Source organism: Chroicocephalus ridibundus, chromosome 8, assembly GCF_963924245.1.
Source record: "Chroicocephalus ridibundus chromosome 8, bChrRid1.1, whole genome shotgun sequence".
NCBI lineage: Eukaryota > Metazoa > Chordata > Aves > Charadriiformes > Laridae > Chroicocephalus > Chroicocephalus ridibundus.
In genome coordinates, this window is record NC_086291.1 from 31,011,467 (window position 1) to 31,028,458 (window position 16,992).

At 54.9% G+C, this 16,992-nt stretch overlaps 1 protein-coding gene across 1 annotated transcript in view; it reads right to left on the reverse strand.

Annotated features, from left to right (window-relative positions):
- Positions 1–858: 858 nt before the first annotated feature.
- LOC134520084 (transmembrane protein 121) overlaps positions 859–16,992 on the reverse strand; it is a 38,593-nt gene continuing 22,459 nt past the window's right edge. Inside the window, exon 2 of the mRNA XM_063345056.1 lies at positions 859–4,114. Within this exon, the coding sequence (XP_063201126.1) occupies positions 2,563–3,501 (939 nt within the window). The 5' untranslated portion in view covers positions 3,502–4,114 and the 3' untranslated portion in view covers positions 859–2,562. The remainder of the gene's footprint in view (positions 4,115–16,992) is intronic.

Genomic DNA, 16,992 nt, shown 5'->3' on the forward strand with positions numbered 1-16,992 from the left:
GCCCCTGGGGAATGTTGAGCAGCAGAGGACGAGAAAAGCCTCTCCTCCCTCCCTTTGCCACAAAACAGGCTTTGAGCAGCAGCGAGCTCAGGTGCCGTGCAGGAGCGACGCAGTGCACCGCATGCCAGGTGAGCATCACCTCCGGGACCTCCCCTCCATCCAGGGAGCACAGCCAGACCTCCGGGACCTCCCCTCCATCCAGGGAGCACAGCCATCCCCCCAGGCGACCTTAGCAGCAGATAAGGCTCAAGAGAATATTAACTCATTCCAATATAAGGCATGGCTGGAGAGCTGGGCAGCAGGCTGAGAGAGAACAAAAAGTACACAAAACAACCCATCAGAGTAAGACCTGGGGAATTTATTTTATCCCCAGGATAAAATACCCCTGTGGAGATGGAGCCTGATGCTGGGGTCTGGCGCATCCCAGCCCCGCACCGCGCTTCCCGCACCTGCAGGTTTCCCTCGGCTCCCTTCTGGGGAAGAGCTGTAAAACAAAGGCTCATAAATTAATTACCTGAAAGAGCGGCAGAACATTATTAGATACTTGGGAGTTAATCGTACTGATGTTAATCGCATGTATTTTAATGGGACCAGTAGAGATGTAATATGTAATTCCATAGGTATTCCAGAACAATTTAGCAATTTAATTATAATTTCTGCTAATACCTTCTAAATCACCTGCCCTCTTCCTCTCCCGTTCTCTGAGGGGAAAGGAGGAAGAAACTTTTCCAGTTGGCAAAATCTAGTGCAAACTCACTTTTGTTGGCAAAGATACTGTGTTTCTCAGCGGATTTATTCCTGGTAGAGAACCATCCCCCTACCCGGCCCCCCCTCCCACCCCCACCCAAAGTCATCCCTGGGTGACAGCGGGGGCAAGGAGAGTTTGGCAGGGCTGTGACAATGGGCCGCTCCTAAATTTGGAAGGCTGGCTCGGCACTGAGTGGAATGCTTTGGACAGATCATGATGGGCTGAAAAGATGGGAGACTAAAATGATTTGCGGATTTAGGTCAAATTTGGTAAGCGGAGCCAGGAGGAAAAGGTGGAAGAGAAATGTAAGCGGCATCAGGCATTTTATTCTATCTCCTCAAAATGAAATGTTTGGTTTAGAAAATGCAAAAGATGCCCTATTTCAGGATGTTTGAGATGCAGCTTTTCTGCTTTTCTCCCTTGTGCCTCCTGCCAGGTGAAGGCAGCTGAGAGGTGCCCAACCCCTGGGGCAGCATTTCAGCTGGAAAAATGATGTATTTGCTTTCTGCGCCCACCGCTCGATGAGTAAAGGGCACAGCGCCTCGGGACGGACTTCTAGGGAGGTGGACATAGGAGGAGACAAATGATTCGGACCATACAGGAGCTGCTCCCCAAGCTGCCCCCCTCCAGAAAACAGACCACCAGAAGCCATTGCTCTCATGGGGCTTTTATTGTCCAGCTGGCCCTCGTCTCCCACCCTGCTGCCCACGGCCAGCCAAGCCCCTCGCCACCACCTACATTGGCGGAGGAGACCCATGCCCAGCCCTGAGCCCGCCCCCCCTGCCCGGGGCAGCACATCCTTCCTGGCTCTTTATTTTTTGGGTTGGGATTTTTTATATATATTTATTTTTTTCCGAAATCTTTTATTTTAAAAATATAGTAGCTGTGGAAAGCAGCCCTCTTTATAAACGCTCGATGCCGGAGTGAAATGCATCGTCGCCATCCTTATTACTTAAGCCCTCCTGGGGGCCTGTGCCTGCCTGCAGCAGTGCCGGGGGGGCCGCTGCAGGCAGGGAGGCTTGCAACGGTGGGGAGACAGACAGGGAGAGACCCTCCTAAAAATAGAAATATTGTGCTGAGTTGTTTGGAGCGAATGAAATGCGTAAAACACCGGCATCGGGTTAGTTTTAGCTCATCAAATATTGCTCCCAGCAGAGTTGGCATAGTGCGCTGGTCGAGGCACAGTCCTCCTCCTCCTGGGGTGGGGGGACCATGCCGGCCCCGCTCCCCGCCACAGGGCTTGCTGCTCTCACCCACCGCTGACCGCAAGGACACCGGCCTCCGGTGCAGCCCGGGAGCCGTTATAAATAGGAAACTGTAAACACAACCACTGGAGATAAGAGACATCTACGATCACAGGGTTTACTGCTTCAAACATCCCACCCTCCCCCCGCCCCCCCCCAACCCCTACACCTATGCCCCTGTCCCCACTCCATAAAAAGGTCTCCGGTAACAAAATCTTCGTTCCAGGCTTGGAGTAAAGGTGCGGTGCTCGAGGAGTTAAAAGGGACATTGCAACCTCAGTGGTCTTTGCTGGGGAGGGGAGTAGTTGGCGGCGGGGGGGGGTGTTAGCTGGTTCAGGTCCTTCGCAAGTTCATTTGGTTTGTCTGGAGGACTCCTAGGGTTATACCTGAGATGAAGATATCTAGGGGACACTCCATAGCTCAATTAAAACATGGTTGGTGTTTTGTGCCTAGAAGAGCCCTCGCTGCTGGGATTTGTCCGTTGCGCTCGCCCCACGCAGCAAGAGCGCAGCATCCCTCCTCTGCTCGGCACGGGACTGTCTGAACCAACGCTCGGCTGGGGGTGAACCCTCATGTGTCGAGGATCTCGCTGGTGGGCGATGGCTCGTGGGGGATGCCCTGTACGCTGTGGATGGTCTGATTGTGGGAGAGGGAGTTCTGCTGGAGCTCCAGGGCAATGGCGTTCTGGGGGAACTCCTTCACCTGCCGCTTGTACTCAAGGAAGGTGCACGCCTTGGTAGCTATCGCGATGATGTTCTTGCCAATAAAGATGGTGGAGACCCTGCTGTCCTGGAACAAGACCATGTTGATGGCCCGGATGAAGATGGTGACGATGTTAATGGTGACCAGGCTGAGGACAGGGTAGAGCATCATTTTCTGTGGGGCAATGTGCTCCCCTTGCATGCTGATCTCACTGAGGGACACGCAAGGCAGGATCAGGAGGAGTATGTAGCAGTAGAAGAACATGAGCCCCTCTGCCCAGATGGGCAGGCCAGTCCTGTGTGGCTCCCACAGGTTGGCCTGGATGTCCAAGATATCCAGCAGGTCGAGGGCCACCCAGAAGAGGCGTCCCCGCAAGTCCTCTTTCTTACGAAAGGTCCGTATGTACTCCATGCTGTCCAAGGCCACCAGCACCAGGTAGAGCCCCGGCACGCAGATGGAGAGGAGCAGGGTCAGGGCTTTCCTGGCCACTGTCTCCAGGTTCTTTTTGTCCGCTTTGTAATTCTGAAAGATGAAATACAGCTTGATTTCCAGCACAAAGATGTAGAGGAACCACAGGATCATGGCGTAGCCCCTCTTGGCTGTCTTCACCTCCGCACCCACCCACACCGCCACGTAGCGCAGCACAATGAGGAAGCAGATGTCCCCCACCAGGACGATGATGCAGACACCGATCTTGCGGGGCCCCTGGTTCTGCTCCACCAGGTAGGCATCCATGAAGGCCATGCTGGTCATGATGACGATGGTGGTCAGACAGACATGGCGCTTGTCAGGCGGCGGCAGCACCATGGTGAGATGAGCAGTCCTCCTTCTGCGCTGGCGCTAGGGCAGCCGTCCCACCGGTGGGGCACAGGGTGGCATCCGCAGTGAGCCCAGGGACCAAGGGCTGCTCTGTCCCCCAGCCCCAGGAAGAGGTCCCTGGAGGAGCAGCGGCTCAGCTGGCAGCCCCACTCTCCCGGGGCTCCAGGCTGTCCCTGCAGACCCTGTCCCCAGGTCTTCGCCGTTCAGTGGCCGTGCCCTGCAAGGACTGCAGCTCTGTCCCCAGCCCCAGCCACCCTCCGCCACCAGCAGCCAGGGCTCACAGAGGTGCAGGGCCTCCTGGAGGGACGTCCCTCCTCCGTGGTGGGTTCCCCATCATTGACAGGCTTTTCCAGCGATCCTACAGCACTAATGCACCTCCGGGTTCCAAGCCCCAAATCCTGGTACAGATCTCTGGAAACGCAGAGGCAGGCCTGGCCGGCAGGGTAGGAAGGGGAGCTCTGCTCTTCCTAGTGAGACCCCACGCTCCTCCGGGGTCTGGAGGGGTCCCGCTGTGTCCTCACAAGGAACCACCTTCACACCTATCCCTGTGGGGCTGTGCCATGCTCCTGCCGCTCCCAGCTGTACCCGCATCCCTCCATCCCTGTAAAGAAAGCAGAGGATGAGCGTTAGGGTCCCTCCACACGCCAGCCATGGGATGGCAAGAACGACAGCCCCCCTCAGCTCCCACCACACTGCAGCAAGAGCTGGGCTCCCGCCAGGTACTGTCCCACTGCCAGGGCACCCACCACCCTGCTGCGGTGGAAAAGACCACCCTGTAGATATTATCTGTATGTTATCCACAAAATCACAGAACAGTGGGGGTTGGAAGGGACCTCTGGAGATCATCTCATCCAAGCCCCTGCCAGAGCAGGGTCACCCAGAGCAGGTGGCACAGGAACGCGTCCAGGCGGGTTTGGAATGTCTCCAGAGGCGGAGACTCCACCACCTCTCTGGGCAGCCTGTGCCAGGGCTCTGCCACCCTCAAAGGAAAGAAGTTCCTCCTCATGTTGAGATGGAACTTCCTATGGTCAAGTTTGTGCCCGTTACCCCTTGTCCTGTCCCTGGGCACCACTGAGAAGAGCCTGGCCCCATCCTCCTGACACCCACCCTTTCAGTATTGATAAGCGTTGATAAGATCCCCCCTCAGTCGTCTTTTCTCCAGACTGAAGAGACCCAAATCCCTCAGCCTTTCTTCATAAGAGAGATGTTCCAGTTCCCTCGTCATCTTGGTAGCCCTTTGCTGTCCCCTCTCCAGCAGTTCCCTGTCCTTCTTGAACCGGGGAGCCCAGAACTGGACACAGTACTCCAGATGCGGCCTCACCAGAGCAGAGTAGAGCAGAAGAATGACCTCCAACATCCACCCTGGATGCTATCTCCAGGGTGATGCAGCCAGGCTGCTGGGGTCGGGGAACACTCCTTCCCCATCCCGCCGGGCTTAGGCTGAGCCTAGACCTGGATGTGGAGGGCTGAGCTGAACCCCTGCAGTGCATGCAGCCTGGCTGCCCGTCCCTTGGGGCTGGGGCACACCCCTGCTTGCAGAAGGGGGACCAGGACCCGATGAGAGCCCTGGGAGCTGTCAGAGGGACTCAGCGCCAGGACTTGCTGGCACCGCTTCTGTTCCCCATCAGCTGGCTCAACAAGGACGCGCGCAAACCTGGGCTCCCTCATCTTTCAGGGAGTGAGGCGGGGGTGGAGGCTGAAGGGAAGAAGCCAAGCCTAAGGAATTAGGAAAGGAAACCATTAAACACCTGCCCTACTTCGCACGGGGAAGAACACTGCAGCTGCTTATGTTTATGGGGCCTCATTTAAATAAAAGCTGGATTTTCTCCTGCTTCAGGGAGAGAAGAACAAAGAAAAAGTGGGAAGCCAGATGAGTCAGAGCCAGCCCTGCCGTGTGCCCGAGTAGACAGACACCAGGGACGCGTGTACCTGTGCCCTGCTTCCCAAAGGACATGGCAGGCGAGGACGTGACACTCAGCAAATGTTAGCAGGGGACTTAAAACCTGCTGCTCCCGCCGGGACCCGCACGTGCAAAGTTGAGAAAACTGGCACATTAAAATCATTTCTCAGGCGGGAATTGCTCAGAAAGAAGCCAAAGAGCCCGGGGGGATTCGTGAGTGTCCCTAAATGGTGCTCCCCAGGCAAGGCACTCACCGCAGCCCCGCTCTCAGCTCTCCGTGACGCCTTGTAGCTGCCGTTTAGCGCTTCAATTTGTTCTTTCTTGAGGTTTCGGATGAAAATATACAGTCATTGCTGTAACTGCTTTTAAAATCGTGCCAAGTTTTACAGGGGATTTACAGCCGAGGATGGATAATTCCAGATAAATTAGGTCTTTCAGGAGAGAATGGTGGGCTTTCTTCTTTCCCCCTTGAGTATTTACGCCTTCAAAAGACAGCGGTTATTTAAAGGGCGGTGGGTGCATCCCAGCACGTTAAGGTTAGGAAGCAGCTCGCTGGTAAATCATGTCCCTTTGTGGTCTGGGAAGCTGGGGGAAGGCTCCCAGCCCAAGCTACCCTCATCCCTACACGAAAACACCCAGAAAAACCCTCCCCTGCCTCCTGGCGAATACCCAGGGCACCGGGCAATATTAATTCACGGCATTTACAACAGCAGCAAACAAGCCTTTCGCCACCGGTGCCCAGCAGGTTGTTTTCAGAAAAAAAAAATAAATATGCTCGAACAGTGGATTCTTCCCTCCCATCTGCCCCTGAACAATTTGCAGCAGCTCGGGATGGGATTGATAAACATGTTCATTCGTTACGGTGACCTTTCAGAGCGGAGAAAGGGGATTGCGGGGCCGAGCTGAATCACGGGGTTCGAGCGCTGCTTTCTTTCGAGTTAAATCTGATATTACCCAGGGTGAGCCCTTCTCTTGCCTTTTGCAAATAGTTTCCAAGCGTTTGCTGCAGTGGAAGCTCTTCTTCTTATTTTCCAGCTGTGCAATAGCTGGTATTTTCCCCACCTCTTGCAGCCCCGGTGTTACATGGAAACCGGGAGGTCTCTGCCGATGCGTGGAGCAGAGCCTGGCAGCTGGAGTGATGTGTGACCATCCTACCAAGGAGGGGGGGGATGTAAAACTCTCCTCAGAGGACTATTAAAAAAAAAGCAGGTAGTTTTTAAACACCCATTACTCTGGGAAATCCTGATTCATAATTTTTAAATGACTGCATTTGACAGTGCTTTCAGCAATCGCTTGAGAAATGCGCTGGATAAACAAGAAAATGAGCGCATCAGATAGCCACGAGAGCATATCTGAGGCAAATATTTGTTTTGGCGAGTATTCACAAAATTCCTCGTCCTGCAGGGATTCTTGTAAATAAAAGGCAGCTCACCTGAACATAATGAGCTCACGGTGTTAGGGATGCCAGCGAGCTGGGCTGGCGGCTTCCTACGGGAAGGGATCTAGCAGCCTTCGCATCCCGCTCAGTGCCAGGGCTCCCACAGCAGAAATTGCAGCGATGCCTCGGTCTTGGCAACTACGGGGCTCCTTACTGGGATAAAATTCAATCCATAATCGCATATTCTCTTCCACCCCCTATCCTACGCAAACAGCTCCCTGGCTTGCACCGGGGCGGGCGAGCGCGCTCGACGACACCCACAGCAGCAGCTGGTGGTCACCTGGCGAGACACCAGTGAAGGCTGGCAGCACGGCCCGGGGACACGCAGCAGCACCCTGTCCCCTCTCCATCACCGGGGCTTCCCTGGGGACACCCCGTTTCCCAGTTGCCTTTCCCAGTGTTCCTGCAGGGTGGGAGAGGCCGCAGTGGGAATGGGGGGGGCGGGGGGCTGTGATTTCCTGGAGAGGCTCAGTGGTCCTGCAGGTGGGTCCAGACCCAACTGAAGTGCAGGGTTCGCACTCTCATCTCTGTCCTAATTCCCCCGGCACCAAGGGAAAACAAGCGGCAGAGATGCAGCCAGCCCCTGCCCTTATTGCCCTGGTGCCTCTGTGCTGGCTGTGGAGTTATTTCGCGGTCTTGTACCTGTTTTTCCCAGCTCTGCCGGCTGCTATAAAGCACCTGTGGTTACCCGAGGACGTGCGGTCACAGCCTTGCTACACCAGGCAGTTTGGAAGAAAATTAAACTGTGCTTTCCACCGTGACGCTGGCGGCTCATTGCAGTGTGATTAATTACCGCCTGCTCTGCCATTACCAGCATCTGCAACCCGCGGCCACCCATCAGCAGTGCCCTCCTGCATCCTCTCCCGCCTCCGCTTGCTGCTTGAGCCCAGCATCACCTGGGATAGCACCAGGCACCGCATCCAAGCGCCATGTGGGTGCAGGGAGCTGCCAGCACCCTGCGCACCCACGCAAACCCCATCTCCCAGGTGGACAACAGGATGCCCATGAGCCAGCAATGTGCCCTTGTGGCCAAGAAGGGCAATGGTCTCCTGGGGTGCATCAAGAAGAATATGGCCAGCAGGTGGAGGGAGGTCATCCTCCCCCTCTACTCTGCCCTGTGAGGCCACATCTGGAGTGCTGGGTCCAGTTCTGGGCTCCCCAGTTCAAGAAGGACAGGGAACTGATGGAGAGGGGACAGCAAAGGGCTACCAAGATGATGAGGGGACTGGAACAACTCTCTCATGAAGAAAGACTGAGGGATTTGGGTCTTTTCAGTCTGGAAAAAAGACGACTGAGGGGGGATCTTATCAATGCTTATCAATACTGAAAGGGTGGGTGTCAGGAGGATGGGGCCAGGCTCTTCTCAGTGGTGCCCAGCGACAGGACAAGGGGTAACGGGCACAAACTTGACCACAGGGAGCTCCATCTCAATGTGAGGAGGAACTTCTTTCCTCTGAGGGTGGCAGAGCCCTGGCACAGGCTGCCCAGAGAGGTGCTGGAGTCTCCGTCTCTGGAGGCATTCCAAACCCGCCTGGACGCGTTCCTGTGCCACCTGCTCTGGGTGACCCTGCTCTGGCAGGGGGTTGGACTGGGTGATCTCCAGAGGTCCCTTCCAACCCCCGCCATTCTGTGAGTCTGTGAGAGAGCAAGCGGGCACAGGCAAGCCTAGAGGGCTTGTGGAGCCACTGTCAAAACACAGCCTCATTAATGCCAGCGGGTGTTTCCCAAACCCCGGCTCTACCTGGCAAATTAGTTTAAATTATTTAAGCGATTTGAACTCTGTCTATAAATAAAAGAGGGAGCGAGCGAGGCGAAAGCATACACAACGTGCTTCCCAGGTAGTTAGGATGCCGCATTGCTTAAAGCTTCATTTGCACTTTAATTGCTTTGATTTATTCCAGCTTTTCCGGGTGCAAATCCAAAGCTCCCCTTCACTTAGTCCTTCAGCCCTCCGAAGAGCTGCTGCCCCACAAAGCCCTCTCCCCGGCTGGCAGTGACAATGCCCCGTGTCACCGCACTGAAAATCGGTGCTGGTGGGGGTCTCATTCAGCCTCACCGAGCTGCAGGCTGGGATTTCACCTGCCCCCCTGCCCTCGCCAGGGCAATCCCTGGGGATTGACAGAGGTGGGGATACTCGTACCCCGGGGAATGGGGAAAATCGCTCCCGGGCAGCGCTGCGCCCTGCCTCCTCCCAGGCAGTACTGGCATCTCAAGTGCATCCTGTGAAGGAAATGAGACTGAGGAAGATTTTTTCCGGACCCTGCCCACTAATTGTGTCTGAAGGAGGAAACAGCCCACTTGCTAATGATTACAGATAATTTACCACGTAGGCACATCGAGAAATAGGGAAAGAGCTGCAAACTGTTCCCAGAACCTGCCCAAAATAAACAGTGCAGCAGGGCTGGCAGAGCAAACCAGCTCCTGCTTACACCAGTGAGGGCAGCCACTGCGCTCCCCCGCTGCAAACCCCTCGATTCAGAGAGTCATCGAGTGTCTTGGGTTGGAAGGGACATCTAAAGGCCATCTAGTCCAACCCCCCTGCAGTAAGGAGGGACATCTTTAACTAGATCCGATTGCTCAGAGCCTCATCAAGCCTGGCCTTGAACACTTCTAGGGACAGAGCATCTACAACTTCTCTTGGCAACCTGGGCGAGTGTCTCACCACCCTCAGTGTAAAGAACTTCTTCCTAACGTCTCATCTAAACCTGCCCTGCTCTAGTTTCAAACCATTGCCCCTCATCCCATCGCTACCTGCCCTTGCAAACAGCCCCTCCCCATCCTTCCTGTAGCCCCCTTTAGGGACTGGAAGGGGCTCTAAGGTCTCCCCGGAGCCTTCTCTTCTCCCGGCTGAACAACCCCAACTCTCCCAGCCTGTCCTCACAGCAGAGGGGCTCCAGCCCTCGGATCATCTTCGTGGCCTCCTCTGGACCCACTCCAACAGGTCCATGTCCTTCTTGTGCTGAGGACTGCAGAGCTGCACGCAGTACTGCAGGTGGGGGTCTCACCAGATCAGAGTAGAGGGGCAGAACCACCTTCCTCGACCTGCTGGCCACACTGCTTTTGATTCCCTCAGGGGGGGTTTCATTTCTCCCCCCTTTCCCAAAAAGACACCCAAGGGGAAAGCATCAGACCTGCTGCCTGAGTAGGAAAAAAATAAAACCACCCTCTTGGATCCCATCATCTTTGCGATGGGGTGGGGAACAGAGCCCTGTGCGGGACGGATGGCCTTTTGTGTCGGCAGCCCTGTCCCCCTGTGGCCGTCCTGGCCGGGGCTCTCCCGTCGATGTGGGTGGCCGGAGCTGCTGGGAACACCTCCCCATTCACAAACATGCTGGGTTTGATGAGATTTGACAGTCGTGTCAAAAAAAAAAAAAAAAAAGAAGAAAAGGCTTTTCAGATATTTTTGGGTGTTTAAACATAGTGTTTAGAGAAGGTAAGTGATTCATTTTGACTTGTACATAAAACGTTAAATTATAATGCTATGTTTTGACACTACCAAAACAATTTACCGTTTTCCCAGAAAAACATGCCGTTTCTGTAGAGGAATTGCTTGGTGTTTCCAAGGCGGGTGGATCATCAAGGTTTCATTCCGATCTGGACCAAACCCCAGACTTGAGTGTCAAAACCCCCCATGGTTTGTTGCTTTGGGCACGCAAACCAGGGCGGGCGTCAGGCAAACCTCTGGCTGCGCGTGCGTTTGCCGCTGTGGGAGATGCACGTGGGGCTCGGTGCCCGCGGCGTGCCGGTCCTGCTCATGGAGGTGTCCCCATCCTCTTCTCCCTCCTGCAGGCTCCCTGCATCCTCTGCTCGCTCCTTAGCAGAGCTTTCCCCACTGCTCCTGGGGCTTTTCCTCTCTCCGCTACCGCAGGGGTCCCTCGGAGCCTGCCTCACCCTCACTCTGCTCCCATCAGCATCTTCCCTGTCCCCCTGTCCTGCCAGCTTCCCTCCTGCCCTGGAGATGCTGCAAACACCGCGCCCGGCATTGGCTCTCCCAGCCGGGACACAACCTGCCCCTGCCGGGGGAATATGACCCAACTATACCCCTGCCTCTCTTTTTTTTTGTTTGTTTTCCAGGCTGTTTCTCCACTTTTTCGAGATGCTGTTGGCTTTTAAGCGTTTTTCTCCAGCACAATCCCAGCCCATCCCACAGTGTGCCGCCAGTTAGATGTAACCACCACCTTTGCTGGTCCCCTCAGCCAGGTCACGGGTGACAGCACCAGTTCCCCAAGCAGGACCCCTCCCCTGCCTGGGAAAATCTTTTGCTTTCGGCTGAAGGAGCCATGCCATCTTTGTGCTGGTGATCTCAAAACCTCTATAAGTGTAACTCATTTGGGTAAACGATTCTTGACAAGACGATGGGATAGAAGGAACAACCGGACCTAAAACCAGGTAGCGGAAACTTTAGTGGGCTGATTGCCCAAGAAACTGGGCTATACCTGCAGGAAATGTGCCCTTCAGGTGAACATGACTAATTATAATATGAAAACCCCTCCTCTAGAAGTTAGGATGCGCATCTCCACTTGAAGACCCTCACCCGCTGAGCCTGCACAGTAAAATTGAGAGACGCTGTACCTTTAATTGGAGACGAGGACATTTTACAGCACTCACCTTCAAGATAAGGAATTATGAGCACCAGTAAAATGCTGATAAACAATGAATATGTTAATTACGTTAAGTTACGATGTACAAATGAACGGCTGTTTCAATGCTGTGTGTGCTAGCTTTGCAGAGATACCCCCTAGCACCCATTTCTGTGCACAACCGCTAATAAATAGCTAACACCTCGACTGCGTGGTATTGGCTTGCATGCTTGGGTAAACAATCCCACGAGTTTTGGTGCAACACTGGGGGATGAAGCACGTCACACAGGTGCCACAGGGTCAACAGTGCCCCAGCAACTTGCATTTGCACAAGTCACCTAACTAAAATACAGCGATACGCCACCAATTTTGGCCTCTGCTGGTACTTTCCTGGATAGATGGACCTACCCCAACTGGTCACCACGTTCCACCTGCAAGCAAAGCCCGGAGCTTTGATTTTCTCTGTGCTACAACTAGGCATAAATGCAAACACCGGGGACCAAGCTAGCCCAGGAGCGTAAAACTTGGATCCGATTTCAGTAGCTTGAGGCTGTACTTTGCTGTGTGAATCACTGCCAAGTCCTCAAATAACCTCACATTGTCAGTATTAGGGGAAAGGAAAATACAGAGCCAGCACGCAGCCCTCACACAGAGGCTTTCCTCACTACCTGCTATAAACCTCCATTGATGGAGGATGGTAAAGCTCCCTGCTCTTAGCTCAGCCTTGTCCTCACTCTCCTGGGCGCTGGCAGGGAGGCACAGATTTTCCTGGGATGCTCCCAGCATGCTCACCCAACACACCAGGATGCTCCCAGCACTGCTCTCGGCAGCGTCAGGTACCCGAAAGCCAAGCGGCCCTGGCCGCCCCTCATCTCATCTAGGCATGATTGAGAGGGAGTGAGCTAATTAACAGCAAATGGAAGGTGGTGTGTGAAGCTATAAATAGGAGCGCGCGGGGAGTTTCCGGCTGCTGGAAGTGTGCTTGTGGGGGGGGGCGGCTGCTGGGAGCTCTGGGCTTGGGGGCAGAACTCCAGAAAGCTCCCAGGGAAGATGAATCTGAGCTCAACAGGCATCTCCTGCCTACACGAGACAGCGTTTAGGTGAGGATGGTTTTGCAGAAGATGGCTGAAGGTGTGAGGGGCTGGCTTGCAGTCTCTCCCCTTCTAGAGACACAGGCAGGGAGGCACCCGACGGTTTCTCTGACCTGAAGCCAGATGAAGCAGGGGGTTATCCTCTTACCTTGTCCCTTGCCCACACAACGCAAGGGAAGGTTGCGGGCAGCGAGTGCCTGATGCATTTAAGCCAGGGCAAGCTCAAAAGGGACGAGCTAGGAGAGCAGAAGGGTCTGAGTCTCAAACTGCAGTCCTGGAGACCCCTGCTATTTCATGCTGAAGGTACTGAGCACCTTCTGGACTGCCAGCTCCCATAGAAAGCTCTGTGCTAGAGTGCAAGGACAGCAAGAATGACAGTGTGTGTCGTGCTGCCAGGAGAAAGCTTCCCCCTTGTCTCCCCAAGTGAGCAGAGGGCCTGGGTGCTCAAGGAGAGGAGTTCGCTTCAGTGTCGTGTAGGTGGGGAGGCACCTCTGGAGGCCAACCAGCCCACCCACTAGCCTCCTGGACAAAGCAAGGGGGCATCTCTGCCCTCCCTGGGACCTGCCTTGGGATCATCCCTGCTGTGGTGGCACGTTGCAGCCGGGCAGCAATCGGAGAGAAAGAATTATGCCGCTGTTATTCCCTCTCTGCCCGGAGCACGGGGTTAGTGGAGGTGGGATGAGCAGTATGCAGAGCATGAGCCGGGCAGTCTGCTGCTGCCGCCATCAGTCTGGCCTTTGATTAAGAGTGATTGTGCTCCTGTTAATTAACACGAGGCAGCTGCTGGCCACTCTGGTGGGATGGAGAAGCGGAGCCCAGTGATGGGGATAAAAGGCGAGCGTGTCTGCTGGCTCCTGCTGAGCCTGGCAAAGCTGCCCTCTCCTCTGCCGCACATGCGGGCTGCGTGCGATGCCCTCTCTGAACCTCGCCAGGGACCTCTCCCTCTCCTGCGATGCTGGGATTCAGCCGCTGTGTGAACTGCTGGCAGAGATGGGGGCTTCAGTTAATCCTCGGGGTGATTTTGCCACTGTCTGCTCTCCCAAACCCCCCTGAGATGGTGTTGCTGACAATGCCTGGCTGGCTTCCACAGGGTTTATTCTCCATCTGCTCCTCAGAGGAGGCCCTCCCGAGACAGAGCCTCTCCTGTGACAACAGGTCTTGTCCTCCGGTGACACCTGGCATGCTGCTGCTCACCCAGGTCTATGGCAGCCACCTGCCCTGCGCAGGGGGACAGGCTCTCCTGAGGAACAGGCGTGAAGCTGCTCAGCCTCTTGCATTTGCAGCTGAGCCTGTTAACCACAAGACAAGAAGGCACCTCAGCTACTTTCGCTCACCAGTGACTTGGGAGCAAGGAGCGTGGCATGGGTGCACCCCAGTAAAAAGCTTCACCAAGAACATCATGTCTTTGCTGAGTTCAAGTACAGCAAAGCTCACCTCAGGCCTCAGCGACGCAGGGACCGCAAGCAAGAGACAACGGGTGGGTGGCTTACAAAATCAAGGGACCTTTGCCTTGCCACACACTTGGTGGATTTATTTTGGCAAGGCTGGTCCAACATTAATTATTGATGGCAATAGCTCACCACTGGTTGTCGTGAAATCTTAGCAGGACGAGAATTCCCAGTGGCACATCCTCTGGCAGACAGCTATTAACTTGTCTGCTCTTAAATCACGGTTGAGTCATGGTAGGGGGCTGGTGGTGCCACAGAGCTGGAGATGGGCCTCAGTGGATTCTGCTCTATGCTTGTACTCCATCATTTAGCTCCGTGCCACTGCCAGATCACCCTGGAACAGGCGCTCTGCAGGACAGCGTGCTGGTGGGTTGTGATGCTTGTCAGGCTCGGGAGGACAGCAAGGCAGATACTGTTGGCCCCCCACATAGACACCAAGCCTCAGGGTCACCCTCCCTGTGCTTGCATGCCCCAGCCTCTGGGGTTGGGGCAATGCTGGCGTCTGCTGCTCTGACATCACCTGGGAGATAAACATTGCACCCATCTCCGGGCACTGCAAGAAAAATAATGCCAGCCCAGAGGTCGCCAGGGAGACATTTCTCTTCCTCTGGTTTCCAGCCTTCCTTCTACCAGCCATCTAATAAAATCCGTCTTGCTGGTGTCTAATTCAATTCCAGCATCCAGAGACCAGACTTCTTATATCACTCACAGACATAACCGGCTACATCCTTGGCATATGAGCCAGGCCAAGGGGCTGCTACAGGCTTCTCCAGAAGAGAGCAATTACCTGGGATCAGAGCTCGCTCTCCCAATCAATAACATGTTTATAGGTTTTCCTTGGGTCACACCTAATTGAATTATTTAGATGCTTGAACACAATGGCCAGAAGCAGCTGGAGACTTCTAGACTGAAGCCTGGGCACTAAGTGAGGAGCCTTGCCTTTCACCTCGAGGACAACTCTCCACAGCACCTCCTGTTGATACCCTCACGCAGCACTCGGCAATCTGCAGTGTGTTCAGCCTAATGCCACCTCCAGCGAGCAGCTGGGCTTTGACTCCTGCTCTAAAGGCAAAGGGCTTCCAAGGTCACATGGAGAGCCACGAACAAGCCTAGTTCCCCAGACTTGCTCCAGCATCTGGAAGCATGGGGGCAGGAAGGTGGCTCTGCTCCATGGAGCATCTTCTGGTCCATGGCCCCGGTGGCCACAGGCTCACATTCCAGGAGAACTTGGGAGGTTCACAGAGCCAGAGCTGCAAATGCCCTGACCTGATCTTTGGAGGCTTTGCCTCCTCTGAGAGAGGCACTTTCTGCTCCTGGGACAATGAGCACAGAGGCAGCCAATGCTCAGACAGACCCATCTGCACTCTCCTGAGCTCCCAGGAACGTGACCCACAAAGGCTTTTCGTCTCATCATCTTCACAAGGAGGATCACCTGTGCTGGGTCACATACTGCTAATGACCTACTGCACAGCTCCCAGTGGGAAGGATTTGTGTTTCCGCAGTGCTGCCCCGCCAAAGGTCCTCCACCTGCCTCACAGGCAGCAACACAGCGATGCTCCATCGCTCCAAGCCACCCGGGAGCCAGACCCGCGATGTGCTGGGAACTGCTGCAGCCCCGTGCACGGACATCAGCCGGGAAGGGGTCGGGGTGGCCAGGACAGACAGGTACCGGGGGAACTGAAGTAATAACCTGTATCTCTTGGTCAGGGTCTCCGGTACCCTCGCCTTTGCATCCCTCCTGCGACCTCAGCCATCTGGGGACACTTCCATATGCCTTGTCCACCTCAGACCACCAGTGTCCCAGCCAAAACACCCGCGTGGTGCCCCTGCGGGGGTCCAAGCTGCAGGTCAGGCAGCACCCCATCATGCAGGAGGTCCATGCTGCTTGTTTGGCCGGGGGCCTGTTTGGATTGAGCAGTTCGTTTGCACAAGCCATTGGTTTTTCAGGCTTTCTTCACTAATGAAATTCTTCCACCCCTGAAAAAAAAAAATTCATGAAAAAAAAAGAAAGAAGAAAAAATAGCCGAGTCGTTGATCCTTGTTGAGGATCCATGCTCGGAAAGACACGTGTGTCACACTGGCCCATGGAGCAGTGTGAGCGGGGAAGGGGCAGGAGCCCCATCCCTGGCGGTGGGAAGCTCCCGGCTGCCGGGTTCCAGGTGAGGAGGGTGCACGGCGCGGAGGCTGCAGGGAAATCAGGAGAGGCTGTGGCTTCCCCGTCTGGGGGAGCGAGCGAGCAGGCGCCCTCTCCCCCAGGAGGATGTGGCAATTTGCTGTGCTGGAGCTCATTGCCAAGGAGATAAAATATTTATGGCTGCTCTCTCTTGCTTCCCGTTTCAAGCCACGGTGACTTCTTTGTTACAAATTCACATGCATGTTTAAAGACATCTTTACATTCCTTCTAACTACAAAAGGTTTATTTCTCCATGTAACGTTTTGCCAGTCGGAATCAGCCACCCCATCTACTGTGTGCCTGCATTTGTCCCCAGCTTCAGCGCTCATTTTCCTCTTGGTAATGATTATCATTATACTAAGAAAAATGGGTCATTTAGAGCAGTTTGTCCCCAAATGAAAGGCTGTGGGATACAGGATATCATTAAAATTCTAAACCTGACTTCCAACCTCAAAAGCAGCCTCTTGGTATTCGGGCATCTCCGCGGAGGGAGGGAAGGAGGGGAGAGGGTACACGATGAATGTGCTTTGGCCACAGAAATGACTTGCTGGGTCCGCGTGGCCTGTGTGGCCGACATCTGCGCTGGCATTAAAGGCCCCCAGGCTGAGGCCGTGGCTTGCCCAGCGGTGGAGGGTGCCATCCATGGGGCTGGCATTCCCAGCCACGCCACGCATGGGACAGGGCAACCAGAGGAGGCGACTGGAGTTAATCGCTATCGTAAAACGAGCAATTTAGCTCCTGCCAGGAGGAACACGGCCGGGTTGGGTCCCCTGCAGAAGTGGGGTCGGGGGGGGGGCTGGTAGGCTTAAAAGCCTGTGCTTGGACATGGGAAGAAAGCAGGCTGAAGCA